This window comes from Nothoprocta perdicaria, unplaced genomic scaffold (assembly GCF_003342845.1).
Source record: "Nothoprocta perdicaria isolate Ctin4 unplaced genomic scaffold, notPer1 scaffold_243, whole genome shotgun sequence".
NCBI lineage: Eukaryota > Metazoa > Chordata > Aves > Tinamiformes > Tinamidae > Nothoprocta > Nothoprocta perdicaria.
Genome location: NW_020455470.1, coordinates 743,479 through 759,659, shown reverse-complemented (window position 1 = coordinate 759,659; position 16,181 = coordinate 743,479). Strand labels below are relative to the sequence as shown.

Here is a 16,181-nt window from a genome sequence, read left to right as displayed (position 1 = left end):
GTCCCTTCTGTTTTCCTTGGTACAGACTGTATATCAAACCAAGGAACATTGTTCATTTCCTCTGTTATTTTTATTTTTAGCTCGGTTTTATTTTTAGTGTGTTTTATTTTATGTGCCGGGAAATGCCTTGGCTAACCTTGGTTAGCAGGAAAGGTGCTGCAAAGCAAAATCTGCATTGTTTTCTTGTTTCCTATATGATTGCCCTTCTCTGCCATCCTAAAAGCAGGCTTAATGTATTGAAGGGGGATCTGGTTTGGATTTCTTTTAAATGGCTGATGGGTGTCAGGGAGGAAAAAATCAGACTTAGGCTTAGGCTTTTTTTTTTTTTTTTTTTTAATCTTGTCAATTGCTATTTGTTTTTTTTTGTTTCCTCCATATGCTAATTTTATTCAGGGTCAGATCATGAATTACATCTGTGCTGGTGTAAAAGGAAGCACCAGCATCTTTCTTACCGAATGACTTGCTGTGCCATTACCTTGGCTTAGGTCCCATGTGGACCAGAAAGGGAGGACAAATAGGAGGCAGAGGAAGAGCATGGCCATCATTGACAGGAGAAGACGCAATTGGCTCAGAAAGGATTTGCTTTGAAAATGTGTACCCTAGACATGTAGTACTGCCCAATGCCATGCAACGTTGACTCAGGAATATACTTTTTCTCATATCACAGCTGATAAAGTGATTCAATCCTGAGGTGCAAATACGTGGAGATCCCAAGGTCTCCCCTACATAGGCTGCGGGCCTGGGGCATGCTCAGGTCAACAGATACCCCCATCCCCACTCCGTCCTCCCCATCAGCGCCTGCTTGGGCTTTTCCTGTCTCCACAACACAGCAGGCCCTGAGAACAATTTGGCCCTGAGGACAACACGTACTGTCTGAACAGCTGTTCCTACCTGTCTGAACAGCCTGCCCCTACTCCGCTCTGCTCTCCCCAAAGTCACATACAGGCAATAGCATTTTTTCCAGAAAGTGAATGAAACTTGTCATTCAGAAGACTTTCTTATCTAATATTATAATCATAGAATCATAGAATAATTAAGGTTGGAAGGGACCTCCAGAGGTCATCTAGTCCAACCCCCTGCACATGCAGGGTCACCCAGAGCACGTGGCACAGGGCTGCGTCCAAGCGGGTTTGGGAGATCTCCGGAGAAGGAGACTCCACAGCCTCTCTGGGCAGCCTGTTCCAGGGCTCGGGCACCCTCACTATTAAGGAATTTTCTTCAAGTTCCTGTGAAACTTTTGGTGCTTCAGTTTGTGACTATTTTCTCTAGTTCTATCAGTGGCCACCACTGCAAAGAGGCCGCCCCCTCCTCCTCACCGCCTCCCTTGAGGTATCTATAGACACTGCTCAGGTCCCCCCTCAGCCTCCTCTTCTCCAGGCTGAACAGGCCCAGCTCCCTCAGCCTTTGCTCACAGGGCAGATGTTCCAGGCCCCTGATCATCCTCGTAGCCCTGATGTATGTAGCCCTGAGTCAATCATGTAATTATCTAATAACATAAGGAGGTGATGAGTCCACCTTCTTTCCTACTAAGCTATTCTTATCCCTAAGGGAAAGGGAACCTGCTTCTGATTTCGAGATGAAAGTTACCTTTCTTCAGCTCCAGCCACTGGTTTTTGTTTCATCCCTGTCAGAAATGACCAAACACACCCTGCCAACAGATTTCTTTTCTGTGTGCATTATGTTTGTAGAGAGTGACCGAGGCCTTTCACCATCTCCTCTCTGTTGTGATATATAGTTTCTGCTCCTTAAATCTTGTAGTCTTGCAGGCCAGTTGTGAATTCTGCTTACCGCTTCCTTTTGGTGTTCCTCCAGTACTTCTACATCCTTCTTGGTTTTGTTAGCACCACTATGAATGCTGTGTAGAAAGTTGCCTACCTTCATGCAAGAAAGATGTCATCTAACAGGAGTGATAAATCTGATTCTTCCTCAGACTGGAAAATAGGCTGGAGTGAATGTGAGATCCCATGCAGTTCATTCTGTACTTCTATGAATGTGTTTTGGTACAGCAAACAACAAAAAATGATGGGAAGGAACCATTTGGAAATATACGGAGATTGTGTTCTCCTTGCTTTTCTTGCACATTTACTGTTTTGGCTATGAAGAGGTCAGCACACTATTTAGAATCTTACTGCCTGCTTTTCTCTGTCTGTGAGGTAGATGACTATGGATAACTTGCAGCAATGTTAGATTTTGCCAATTCAAGAGTCATATACAAAACACCCACTTCTTGAGATGGCAACTTCAGTGAGGATTTTAGCCAAGAAGCATCACTGCCATTGGGTCTGTACATGCATCCCACTCCCACAGGGATGATTGTCATCAAGTTTATAAGTGTGCGACCTTACCTCTTGAAAAGAAGTATACCTGAGAGGCGAAGAAATTCACAGTATTTCCAAAATATTCTCATTTCCTTGTTTTCCTCCTTGCCCCTGACCACTTTGGGGTGAATATCTTTTATCTCAGTGATGAGGCAAATCCAGACTCCACCAGAATAAGTGCATAGACTTCCATCAACAACACTCTCTCCCCTTGTTAACCATATTGAAGTTGGAGCTGGCTCTTAAGGACTTTTTGAAAAGCAATCTTTGGGTTGAAAACTTGGAGAGATAGTGCAGTAAATTATGGATGATTTATGGTGTTTTAGGCAGCTGCCTTGTGTTCATCTTGGCTTAGTTTTAGTTCGTTAAATCCATCAGTGTTTTGGGGGTTCCATGAAATAAATATACTAGAATGCAAAATTTCAAGTCTTCAGAATTTGTTTTTTGGGAGAACAAAAAGATCTCTTTTTATCAGCATTGTCACTATTGTTTCAAGGTGTTTCATTGCTGGCAGTGGCATCCTGCTCCTATTATAAAAGCATGAAAGATCCCAATGGAAAGTTTGTAGAATTGGCCCTGCTTCATAACAGTGCTCTTATCATTCCGTAACAATTAGAGTCATCACTAAACTGCTGAGAATTTCACAAATTTCCGTATTTTTTTGATGTATGAATTTTGAAACTTAGCAAAATAATATTGCAAGTTGGTGCTGATGTGGAATAAGTTCAGAGGGAAAACCCCTTACATTTTGTTAAAATGTTGTTGACAAATCATTAGTTTGGTCTTCAAAAGCTGCTAAGATAAAAATGGAAATATTTTTTGATGTTTTATGTAGAAAAAAGAATTGGCTTATTGTAAATCATATATGGCCTGAATCAAAAATGGACGAATGTCAGCAGTGTCCAGCTGCGATAGAGGGATTTCATTTATCATCAAAAGTAGAAAGACCTCCTTCATGCTGAGATCAGAACTGGGCTAACTACACCATTTCCTCATCCAGCCATCATTAGGGTGTTCCAGCTGCTGGCAGCAACGATTTATTCCATCGCATTACCCAAACTGTGGTAATGCATATGGATAATGCTAGTGCCAGGCCACATAGTTTCTTCCTCCTGAATTTGTACAGCATCAGAGACAAAGGCATCCATGCCAGTATATTGCAATGATAGTGGTGGTGATGATAAAAAAAAAATCAAGGCAAAGTTTGTAGTCAGAGATGATATTTTTTATTAAACTTACTGATAAATTAGAGAAGAATAGACAGCTTTCAGTGATGCAAGCCCCACCTGAGGTCTGCGATAGAAGCATTAGACTTAAAAGCTACATACAGGCTGAGAACAATTTTTCAGAACTTAAGCATATATGTGTCAGATCATCTGCAAACAAAAATGTAGTTGGTATTTATAGGGCTAGGAGGCTGTTGCAAATAGAAGAGAGTGAGAAGTTAACCAACATTTGGGGCAATGTGGGAGAAATCTAGTTATTTCTAAAATACAGAATGAATGTTTGTATATATGTGTGTGTTATATACTAAAAGAAAGATTTCTATCTCATGTTACATAGTTATGAATCTCTTACATATAACTATTTATACCAATAGAATAATAAGAAATTTGCTAATTGCTTGATCTATTAAGTTACATCATCATTGCTAGTTACGTTTCCAAATTTCTGGAAAACCAAAATATGCCCAATAGTAAAGGGAATGATAAGTGCTTCGTTATTTACTATTTAATAATGGCATTGTTATCCCGGACAATGTAAGCTCCTTGCTGTCATCACTCCCCCAACGTCAACACAGTTGTGCTAACAAAGCATTTGGCCTGGCTTAATCAAGCAGAGAGCGTCACCACCCTCTCCCGGTCCAGCCCTTGGATGAACACGCACTCCATAACTCATCACAACTTCATAAGCGGATGAAGTTCCATGTCCCGGGGCTCTGCAGAATCGGACCTGGCAGCCCGGCTTTCCCGGCGCTCTGACGTAGCCCACAGCCTTTTGGCTAGCCCACCGCACAGCCGTCTTCCAGCCCAGCTTCTTGACGTGTGGGTGATGGTGGGTTGTGCCTTGGCTGGATAATCCCCGTGTGCCTGGAGGCATCTAGGGGCAAGGACTTTCTTCCTGTGATGTGTCTGTGCATCACCAAGGCCAGAGTAGGAGGGAATGGGATACTGGTGTTTGCCGGGCGTTTCTTGCGCATCGCACAGAGCAAAAGCAGCACGCAGTTCCCTGTGGGAGCACACGCGCTGTGTGTGCAGAGCGGCTGGCTTTGCTGAGCGTGCTGTAATTTTCCCACTGACAAGAGGAGAGGACAGAAGGCAAGAGTAAGCCCGAAGAGGAAAGGAGCTCAGCCCCTCTTGCGCATGGCATGTCCCAAGACACGCGCGCAAGGAGTCTGAGGACACTATTTACATCGTGGGGAGGTGGAACTGGAGATGGGAGAGGGTGTGTGTGTAGTGCATGTGCTAGGGCAGGCAGCAAAACAACTGCCTGAAGAAGGTAGCAGCGGGAGGCAAGGGGAGAGGGCTACAATTGGTACCAGATGCCCTCAGAAGCTAACGATCTGACAAACGCTGCACTTGTAAAACAAATTCTTTTAAAAGGAAGCAAATGGAAATATAAGCTAGTGAAAGAATTTGCAACAGCTGCTCTGAAACCATTTCTCACTTCATAAACAGGTCTGCACTGAAAAAAAAAAGGCTTTTTTTTTTTAAAAAAAAAATCTTGTTCTTTGTGGTCCTTTCCTCTTGCTCTTCCTGCCCTCCCCCTGTGCCCACTGGGGATATCTCAGCCCCAGAATGGGGCCATGCCCTGCAAATTTCCACAAAACTGACTCACCAGGCTTGTGCAGAGTTTAACAGCACTTTGCCTTCCTCTGTCTTCCTTGTTGGTGCCTGTGTTGTGTCTTCTGTGGGGATTCTGCAGGCGCAGCCGTGGCTGGAGAGGCTGAGCAAATGGTGCCCGGGAAGCCTCTGCCACGGTGCGCCCGTAGTGCACAGAAACTGCTGCAAGTGGAGTGAGCTCGGTCAGCGAGCAGGAAGGACCGTGCTCCTGCCTTTCTGCTCTCCCCGGTTCCTGCATTAAACCATGTTGAAGATTCAGTCAGCAGCACCCTGGCTTAGGAGGGGCTGCTGGAACCTGTGAAAAGCCGTCAATGGTTTGATCAGTCCTGATCATCAAATAACCAGAGTGTTTTCTTGGGGGAACTGTTATATTAGCCCCATGTCTCGGCCTAATTCCATCCTAGGTAATTAATCTGCTGGCCATACTTCACTGATTATTTTTGATGCTTAATTAATCAATACCAATGTCTGGACCTGGCAAGAAGCTGCTGTGGCAAAGAGAAGAGGGTTTATTTCCTGGGGACGGGTGATACATGGCTCTGGGAGGGGGCTCTGAGCCTCCCTCTGAACATCCCAAGCAGATGCCTCTTGGAAGGAGTCCCTCCGTAGTGCAGAAGCACCAGGCCTACTTTGCTGAGCCTTTCTCTGTTCTCTTCTGCAGCTGTGCCCACCATACCTGTGCGGAGCCAGGAAGCTGCACACACCCAGTGCTTGCTCACACCTCCACCCTCAACTGCACCTCCAGTGGACCAAGGGACATGGAGTGCATTGTTTCCTGTGAAAAGGGATTCGTCCTTCGCTCCAGCAATGGGAAGAGCCTGGGCCCTATGCAGGTGAGTGGACAGCAGAGCAGACATCATCTCATGACCCATTAGACAGACTGTTAGTTAAGATAGACTTCAGCACCCTGAGGTGGCTGAGCAGGACTCCCTGGACACCATGTGATTGCAGCCCTGGGCTCCTCACAGCTTAGTCAAGCAGCCTTAGTCCAATGGACCCACCAGTGCTGGGCCTCGGTGCCAATGGCTGCTGCTCAAGGAGAGCCCACTCTGGTCTCCCTTGTAGTCCTGTTGCCTCCTACAGTCAATGCTGCACATAGCCTGAGGCTCTGCCATGCTAAAAGGAACCGAACCTGTGATGTCTGTGATGACATGCAGAGTCTGTTCCTGCAGAGGTGGACATTCTCTGTTCTCTGCATGGGCATTGCAGGGAGGATTAAATATCCTTGGGACATTTTCTCTCTTAAAGTTCAAGTTAGTTGCTCAGGAAAAAATGAAGTCATTTCAGAGCAACTAAATTTAAAGGGCTATAGATGAAGAGACAGCCAACAGGACTAGGAGCTTTTCTTTCTTTGTATCGTGTTGCAATCAATGCTGCACAAGCCAGCAGGGCAGCACAGAGGTCAGTATGAAAGAGTTCAGCCCACTTTCTGGTGAGCCAGGGTCTACCTCATAAAAGCCACGGCCAGCTCCATCCTTAGACACTGGGGTCTCCCTGGACGTGGGATTGATGGGTCCGTGGGAGCTGAGCTCCCTGAGATCTAGATAACCACCTTGGCAGGGTTATGGGCACAGCTTGTCCTGTCCTTACTTTGTTCCTGGAGAGCAAACATAAACCTCCAGGGCTGAGTTGGCCCCGCACACCAGATGAAGAGAGAAGATGTAAACTCACATTAGGTGGAGATGGATGGAGGTGAGTCAGGCGATGTAAGCAAATTGGGCTTTTTGTCCCTCCAGGAGTTTGTGTGTGGCAGACACTTGTGCTATAGCAGTGAGTGTTTACCATGGGATGAAGTGGGCACTGGAAAGTGAGGCATGATAGAGTGCAAAGGGTCAAGTTGAGATGCCCTGCTTGCCCCCCGTGTCACTTGGAAATTTATTAATTACGGGATCATACAGTTTTTCAGGCCAAGGTAATACTTTTAACACACATCAGTGTGTTCACAAGGAAAACAAAATGTTCTCGTTCTCTCCTAACATGAAACCACACTAAATAAACTTGCTGCAGGTGACAGTTTTTCAGTATTTGGCAGTGAGATGGGAAACTTCCTGACAAAGCTTAGCCTTGTGCTTGTCATAACAGATGGCAACTTACAGGTGCCCTGCCTCACCTGAAGTGACATTGCGTCTGCTTTCCTACCTCTACGGAGGCTAAAGGGGACAGCATGATAGGGGACAAATCTTGGGGAGACGTAGTAGCACATAAACTTTTCTCTGATGACTGCTGCTGAAGGAAAAGAGGTGCCATGCTTTGCTTGTTCATAGAGAGGATGGAGTAGGGTGTGGTGCAACCATCCAGTTGGTCTCAAGGCCCTCATCTCACTGTGTTTTCTCAATCTCTGACAGTATGTCAGTAGTCATCTCACGGCATTCTAGGAGAAAACGTAGAGCTCTTCCCTGGACATTCTCTCATTCTCTCACATGGCAATGGACTCTATTTTTTTTTTCTTCCTGGGTAGCCCTGAAGATGTGTCTGGCCTCCACCCAGCAGTAGTAAGGAAAGAACACTTAGATGTTCAGTTACAACGTGATCCTGTCATGCAATGGAGAGTGCTAGACTCAAATTTAATAATGCGCTTTAGAGCCACCAGACCATCTCCAGAACTATCTTAATTTGAATGTATTGGCTGGAAGGACAAATCACAAGTTTGACTATATAAGCAACCTGACTGAATTCAGTCAATAAGCTGACATCACAGAATCACAGAATATTTAAGGTTGGAAGGGACCTCTAGATATCATCTAGTCCAACCTTCCTGCTCCAGCAGGCACACCTAGAGCATGTGGCACAGGGCGGCACCCAGGCGGGTTTTGAAGACCTCCAGAGAAGGAGACTCCACAACCTCCCTGGGCAGCCTGTTCCACTGCTCTGTTACCCTCACAGTAGAGAAGTTGCTCCTCACCTGGAGACGGAACTTCCTGTGCTCCAGCTTGTGGCCATTACCCCTCGTCCTGTCGCTGGCCACCAGTGAAAACAGCTTGTCCCCTTCCTCCCCGCATTCTCCCTTCCTGAACTTATACACATTAATCAGATCCCCTCTCAGCCTTCTCTTCTCCAGGCTAAACAGGCCCAGCTCACTCAGTCTCTCCTCGTGCAAGAGACGTTCCATTCCCTTAATCATCTTAGTTGCTCTTCTCTGGACCCTCTCGAGAAGTTCCACGTCCCTCTTATACTGGGGTGCCCAGAACTGCACCCAGTACTCCAGGTGCGGCCTCACCAGAGCTGAGGAGAGGGGCAGAATCCCCTCCCTTGACCTGCTGGCAACACTCCTCCTGATGCAGGCCAGGATCCCATTGGCCTTCTTGGCCACGAGGGCACACTGCTCACTCATGGTTAACTTGGTGTCAACCAGGACTCCCAGGTCCCTCTCCGTGGAGGTGCTCTCCAGCAGGTCGACCCCTAATCTGTCCTGGTGCCTGGGGTTATTCCTGCCCAGGTGCAGGACCCTGCCCTTGTCCTTATTGAACCTCATGAGGTTCCTCTCTGCCCAACTCTCCAGCCTGTCCAGGTTCCTCTGGATGGCAGCACAGCTCTCCGGAGTGTCGGCCACTCCACCCAGCTTGGTGTCATCTGCAAACTTGCTCAGGGTGCACTCCGTGCCCTCATCCAGGTCAGAAATAGTTGAATGAAAACTATTTGTACTGAGGACTGCTGGGATAATGTTAGATGGTCTGAGAATGGAAATCATGGCACACCATCATACAGTACTTTGTTTGACTAAGTACCTAGCACGCGCTGTATTTAGGACTAGGATCACTGGCAGTTTAGAGGCAGAAAACTCATGTGGTTCCCCAACTATGTAAGAAGAGACATGTAATTATGAGTTATGAATGAAGTTGTATGAGCCACTGATTTCAGTGGTGTCTGTGGGCGGAGGCAGTGTGTTTCAGGGAAACCTTTTAACAGGAGAGTGCCCACCAATGACTGAAATAAGACTTGATCTAGTAGGGCAGGAAACTAAGACCTGTGCACAGAACTGGAAATAACTTGTAGCCCAGAAAAATGTTGACTAACTTGATTTCTTTTCTTGATATACTCTGTTGTTGCTTAGACAATGTTGTCACAGTTGAGTGAGCAGTGATGCACTTCACTCATAAGACAGAAGCAGCAATATGTTTTACTGAGGTCAGATAGTGGCTTAACAAAGCTCCATCATAAACAATGATTTAATGAGGTTTGATGTCAGTGTTCACCCAGTTATTTACTGCATGGAGATTTGGATCAGCTGAGAGTATCAGAGAGACTCTTCTGTTGAGTCACAAAGTTTGTAATGGAACCCCTTTCTTTCCAAACTCCTGCTGAGAGGAGTCTAGATGAGGCTAAATCCAGTCCTAGACCTAGACTTGGTCAACCGTTTATATCTAAAGGATTTCGTCGTGAAGTCTGTGAAGGAGACCCTCCCATTGAGTTCTGAGGTTCAGAAGTGACCCTTTGCTTTCCAAACAACTCCTGAGAGGAATCCAGGTGTAGCTGGATCCATTCCTAGTCCCAGACCTGGTTGGTAGTTTATGTCTAAAGGATTGATGTACATAATCAATCAGAAACAGAACTTATTAAAGTTTTCCCAAAGGTTTGCAAAGTTTGATCGTATTATTTATAATTTACTGAGGATCTGTCACCTGTAAGGAATCTCTCAGCCTTGGGGAATAATCTTGAAAGCTGTCCCTGCTCAAGAAGAGCTTCTGTGGTGCATTCTGTTGCCATGCAAGAGAATTCTCTGTTTATATAGGGGGAGACTAACCTCTGTTTATATAGGGGGAGATGAATGACTTATAGTCATAATTTGTATGCGAGACAGGTCTTAGTTGGTGCATGCCAAGTGACCACCTACCTACGTGCTGTTTACAAGGAGGTCAGGTTGAGGGGGAGAGAGCACACCGAGGGGGCGGAGGGTGGAAGGAACAGACTGCCACAAGTATGTATTCAGCTAGCTTTTTGGGGAGACAACTAGAGACTAGGCATTTCAGGTCTGTAATATAGATGGCTTGCATGTTATCTCAAAGACCAGTCACTGCTTTCACACACCAAGCATCACATCATGCACAGGTAGGTGCTTTGTGTTGTGTAGCCACTAGGAGAGGAAAAATGGAGAAGTGCATCTCTTACCCCTGAAATTTTGGCCATCCCTTTTCGTTGGGGTGGTAAAACAGTAGGGTAAAGCTCAGTGATAGGAAACCAACGGAGCCTTGTTTTCTTCTCAGAAGGAGGTGGTGCTGACGTGCAGCTCAGGGCAGTGGGACAGATCTGTGACTTGTGAACCTGTTGACTGCGGTCGCCCTGACCAGTTACATGTGTACTACGCTGAATTCTCCTGCCCGAAGGGGACCACGTACCTGAAGAGATGTTCCTTCTCCTGCATCCGGCCAGCTAAGCTTCAAGGTAGAGTCTCAAGTGTTGACGTATTTAACCCTCTTTCTCCCTTTTGATGCCATGTTTTGTGTCTATTGCAAACTGAAATTTGAATTTTTCTGTTATCTTGGCTTTTGCCAGACAGTTGGACTCTTAAAGACCTCCTGAAATGATAGGCATCCATGATCATAGTAGAGGGATACTCAGTGTCTCCTCACCCACCAGCTGGCACCTCATATGAATTTATCTCAGGTTGTGGGTATATCTTCTCCTGATAAGTGGTGAGCTCCTTGCAAGCTCTGGCTTTACAGAGATGAGGAAAGCACAAAATGTGCAGGCAGCCAGTGGAGAGGAATAGAGAGGACTTCAGGCAGCCAGAAATGGCATGCTGCCTAGTGGCTATGTGAAAGCATGTGATTGAGGAGGCCTAGGCCCCTACAAAGCCATAGAGCCTGGTGCCCACAGCTGCAGAGCAGCCTCAGAGATGTGCACCAACCAGACACACAGCAGTCCTCCAGACACGCCACGGCCTGGCTTTCATTCTGCCGCCTCCATCAATAGCCGCAGGAATGTTTCTAAGCCAAGTCGGAGAAAGAGCGCTACTGTTCCTGTCTATACAAGGCTGAGCTGGATGGGATTTCGGGGGTAATTGCCTTGACAGCTTCAAGCATTGGGACTTTATGTGAGTTTCCACCGGCGCATTTGCTCTGAACAATCACAACAAATCATTTTAATGGGTGCCCTATTTTATGGAGACATTTATAGCTGAAACGTATGAAAATCATTTACTACTCTTCTTTGGGTTAAATCTAAGGAGTAAAAACTGCAGGGAATTAAGGTCACTTTTCATGGCAAGGGGGATGCTGGCTGATCCCAGTGTGAGCTGATCAAAGCATAGAGTGTGAACTACAGCTTGACAGGCCAGACTCCGTACAAACCTATGCCATTGCCTTTGGTGGGTCAATTGAGGGCAGAGTTTTAATCTGATATTTCACTAACAGCCTCCTCTTGTTCCCACTGAAGTCAATGGGAGATTTGCCATTGGCTCCCTTGGTGGGAAGGGAGGCCCATCCGTAAGGCGCCCTGGGTGACTTCCAGCAGTTGACACCACTCCTGGTGGTGTCAAGCCAAGGCCGTTGAGTCGTGCGGGTAAATTCAGAGAAGCCCAATTGATTCCACTAAGCTGTTGAGGCAAGAACGTGTCTGCTTCTTGTTCTTCCTAAAGACTTGCATCCTTATGGGCAGCCTGTCAATGCTAATAAATACTAAGAATAGACAAGGAAAAGATTGCATGAGCCATGCGGCTTCTGTCGTGGAGCTTGGAGGCCGGAGGAACGTGTACAGCGTGATCCTTGGGAGCACAGGCCCACTGGGAACACAAGCCATGAGTGGAGACTCTGTCTGAGGCTGCCAGTCTCTTGGCCTTTTCTAAGAGCAGTTGTAGACAGAGCAGTGATCCTATAGAAAGTAAGTGATGCATGAAAGGAGTGTGGAGAAATCTGGCTATACAGTGAACCTGCTTTAGAGGCCTGATCCAAATCTTTCAATAGGGAGACTTCCATCCACTAGCTTGTAAGGGTTTTTTTTTTCTTTTTTATTGCTCAGCAGTTACCAGCGAAATGGCTCTGGCTTAGATTCAGATCTACAGAGCATAGATATGGCCCCGAATGCCTAACATAGACTCCACTTTAGGCCACCTGTTAGGCAGGCCTACTAGATTCTCACTTTTCTAGACAGACAATGAAGAGGGGCCGTGATACTCGGGTCAAATCCTCTAGAAGACGGCAGTTTGAATTCACCATCACACCACTTGAGATTTCAGTATCTATTCCGCTGGTGCTTTCAAGGTTGCACTGTATGTATGTTAGCACAGAGCTCATCAGCTTGGAAGGGTAGGTGCTGGACAAGCTGCACAAACTACCTGGTGAAAAGCTGCATGGCCTGAACTACACACAGCAGAAAGCTGTCATATATAAAGGCCCAACAAAGGCTCTTCTGAGGTGTCACTGGAGAGGGAAATTTTAAGGGAGAGATTTGGGGAGATATCTGGAATCAGTATCTTTTTTCCATTCCCTAGAAGTCATCCCTTTCGCCTTCCTGTCTGTTTTCAAGGGATTCAGCTTCTGTCCCAGCCTGACCAACCATACAATGAGGTCCTTGGCTTTCAAATTTGTTGCCTTCTTGGGCATTGATATCCAGTCTAAAAAGAGAGGATTTTGCTGGTTCCTTTCACTTCACTCACCCCCAGTATTCCATCCCCAGTTATACTGTAGTCTGAATATCCTGCTTCTCTCTTGGAATTAGGAATGAGCCAGTGGTTGACCTGTCTTGAGGATGGACTCTGGTCACTCCCCGAAGCCTTCTGCAAGCTGGAATGTGATGCTCCCCCTATGGTGGCCAATGCCAAGCTACTGGTCCCACGGTGCCTGCAAGGGAACCATGATGTGGGCTCAGTATGTCGCTATAAGTGTAAACCTGGATACCACGTGGCAGAGAACACAGTGGGCAAACCTAAGAAGTAAGTCTGTGATGTGTCTTTTCTCACTGTTCTGCCACATTTTCTTTGTCTCCTTTTCTTCCTATTAGCAAGGTCACTGAAAGCAGACGAGGTCACTGTATGCTGGTAGCATTGCAAAGCTGTGTTGGTTGGTGGGGCAAGGTAAAGGCAGAGCAGTTTGATCTGATAATGCACATGCCATTGCTTGAAACATGAAGGGCGTTCCCCTAGTTTAGGTCAAAGCACAAGTTGTCCTGCACACCTCAATGTACTTTTCACTTGATGAAAATTAAGCATGTATGTGGAGGCATTTGTAAACTCTCAGGACTTCAACTGGTAATAAGCAAATGATGTAATAAAGATGCTGGAAGACTCTTGCTGCCTTTCATATAAGCAACAAAACATAGATCATGACATTGAGATGGCAACGACAATATTTATGGCAATATTCTGTAAGAATTAACATTTTACCCCCTGCATATCTTGGCTAAGTTTAGCCACAAACATTTGTATTTGGTTTCAATTTCAATTGAAGGAGATTTTCCCAATGCTTTGGGAAAAAAATCTTCGTGATTCACTAGCACTGTACTCAGCCAATATCATGGCATTGGGGATGAAGCAGTATTTTCTGCGTAATACCTCCAGATGAAGTCCCTATTGTGTACGGTTACATAAATATTCCATGGTGCTGGCTGGGTGCTCCCCAAAGTCTTAACACTGGTCAGGTAATTATGTGCTAATTGTTTAATGCCTCCTTCCCATTTTAATTGAATGCAGGCTTCATCTCTGTTTTGCTGTGAGGTAGGTTTTTTGTCCACTAGGAAGTGTTTGCCAAATTTCTTGCATGGTAACGAAGGAAGTGGTTTCTGTAAAGAGCTTTTCACAATGTTAGGGTTTCCCAAGCCAAGGAGAACTGTGTGAATTGTGACTATGGGTGTGACTAAATGCATTGCTTTGTGAACTGCGAAGCGACTTGCATGCCTGTGACATTCAGGCACTGGACGTGCAATCAAATCAACACAGCTTGCCAAGTTATGCATTTCTGCAGCAAAAGGGTGCTTTCCAGGAGTTCCCAAGGCTCTTTTGATACGTGTGTAACTTCTGGTCTGAATAGCCTGTAAAATGAGCCAAGGAAAATTACAGAAAATGCTCTTATTTCCAGGTTTGCTGTTACCATTACTACTGACTCATCTAACATCTTTGATGGTATTATGATCATATTGCATTAAACAACAAACATTCACAGAACGAGAAAATTCATCCCTTTCTTATGATATGCAAGAGAGAAAGCAAGAGCCTTTCCATGGGAGTGTAAAGGCTGGTGTACTGTTTCATCTGAAGTTCTGTATATATACTCAGCAGCAACAGAAATGCAGTGGCAAGCATAGCCTGTGGCAGCTATTAACCAATAAAGAAGCTAGTTGGTGACGAGATTTCTAGAGATCCTCCTACTATATCAGTCTTGGAAGGCACAGATCTGCCGAAATGAGGGGTTGTTTTTATTATCCGGGACTGTTTCTGAAGAAAGGGAGTCTTTGCAGACGATGGCGGAGAGCTCTGGAAGGGGCGGGCACTGGTAAGGTGCAGGTTCCTGATACTCTCATGAAGCATTAGGGTCCCAGTTTATGACTCAGCCATCAGGTTTTTAGGTGTTATGCAGTCTGTTTGGCTTCTTTCTGTGTTCACCAGACTGAGTATCCGTGCTTCTATCATCCCTCATCATTGCTCTTTTCCTGCGATTAGCCCATTATGCTCAAGAAGTCACATCTAAGAAGCTGACAAGATTAAACAGGAGACACATTGGTGGGACCAAGGAGTAACTGGTACCTTGGCCCTCACCGGAGATCAAGGGAGCTCTGAGATAGTCCAGCTAATCCTGACCCTCAGTGAACTTGCGTGGAGATGTTGGCCCTTCCACCTCCTCTCCCCATTCAAAGACTAGGTGGGCTGATGGCAACCATGAAAAAGGAAGAGAAGGTGGGGGAATGTGGAGAAGAAAATGGAGTGTAGCAGACTGAGGGCTGGAAGCACTTCATAAAGATCATAGCGGGCAAAGTAGGACAGGCTAACCAAGAGCATCAGAGTTTAGCAGGGCACTGGGCCATTGTATATTTGTGGTAAATGCGTAGTTATGGGGCTCTGACTTCTAGTGCCCACATATGGCCCCTTCCATATAAAAGGCAAACACACATGCAGCTTATGGAGCCATAAAGCCAGGGAAAGAAAACACAAGCTGTCAAATGGACTCCGATGTCATTTCCACCTTTAAGGCCTCTGATGAAGATTTACAACCCAAGTAGTCCAGGCTGTTTGGAGAGAGGGGAGGAAAGCAGCAGAAGTCCTACAGGCTGGCATTGCTTTCTTTCAATTTTCCAGCAAAGCCTCTCTGCCTCTCTCCTGTTCTTTGCAAAGCCATCCGTCTCCTACCATAGGGAAATGAGGTGGACTTTGGACTAATTTATCCCTATTTCTCTACACTGTACCCAGTACTCCAAAATCTGGCCATTCCACTACACCACTGGATCCTGGCAACACTTCTGCATGCATAGCTCCTGGAGCTCAACTAACACATATGCCTTCACATCAAACACAGCCCTTGCTGGCCTCAGACATCTCCCCTGCCTCATTTACCCGTTAGACATTGGATTGCCCATTTGGAGGAGAAATCTTTGACTCTGATTTTCCTGGCTTCCTTGTTAATCCTTAAGAAATGCTGCTAACCCAGATCAGAAGAAGTCGGGGGGTCTGGAAATTTCAAGCTGCTACAAGGTATTTTTTTTAAAAGCCTCTCTCTTCCCTTCTCCATGCCTTAATATAAACGCCCACTTCATCTATACAGCAGCGGGCCACATACCAGCTTCTACCCTGGGGTCAGGCCAGGACAGCCCTATTTGAAACTTGCCCAGCATGAAAGCTAGTTGTGAAGGGAGCCTCCAGAAAAAGCTGGGTTTTTATTTCAGCTCTGAAGATTGTGCAGTGGTGTAATGAGACAGGGAGAGAGTGGGAATGGTGGGCAAGGATGAACCAAGAGGTTATCAAGAGAATTCGGCTGTACCAACCTCCTTCCTCTTTCTGCCGTATTCCATTGCTCCTGAAGATGGTCACTGGGCTGCTCCTTTTCTCTCCCTGGGTTGGTTGTCCAAGGCAATGGACAGGTCCGCTCCTGTGAGGAGA

General features: G+C 46.0%; 1 protein-coding gene across 1 annotated transcript in view; it reads left to right on the top strand.

The window, feature by feature from the left end:
- PAPPA2 (pappalysin 2) overlaps window positions 1–16,181 on the top strand; it is a 95,642-nt gene that overhangs the window by 51,440 nt on the left and 28,021 nt on the right. The window contains exons 13-15 of the mRNA XM_026039845.1: window positions 5,823–5,994; window positions 10,363–10,540; window positions 12,815–13,028. Coding sequence (XP_025895630.1) covers window positions 5,823–5,994; window positions 10,363–10,540; window positions 12,815–13,028 — 564 coding nt within the window. The remainder of the gene's footprint in view (window positions 1–5,822; window positions 5,995–10,362; window positions 10,541–12,814; window positions 13,029–16,181) is intronic.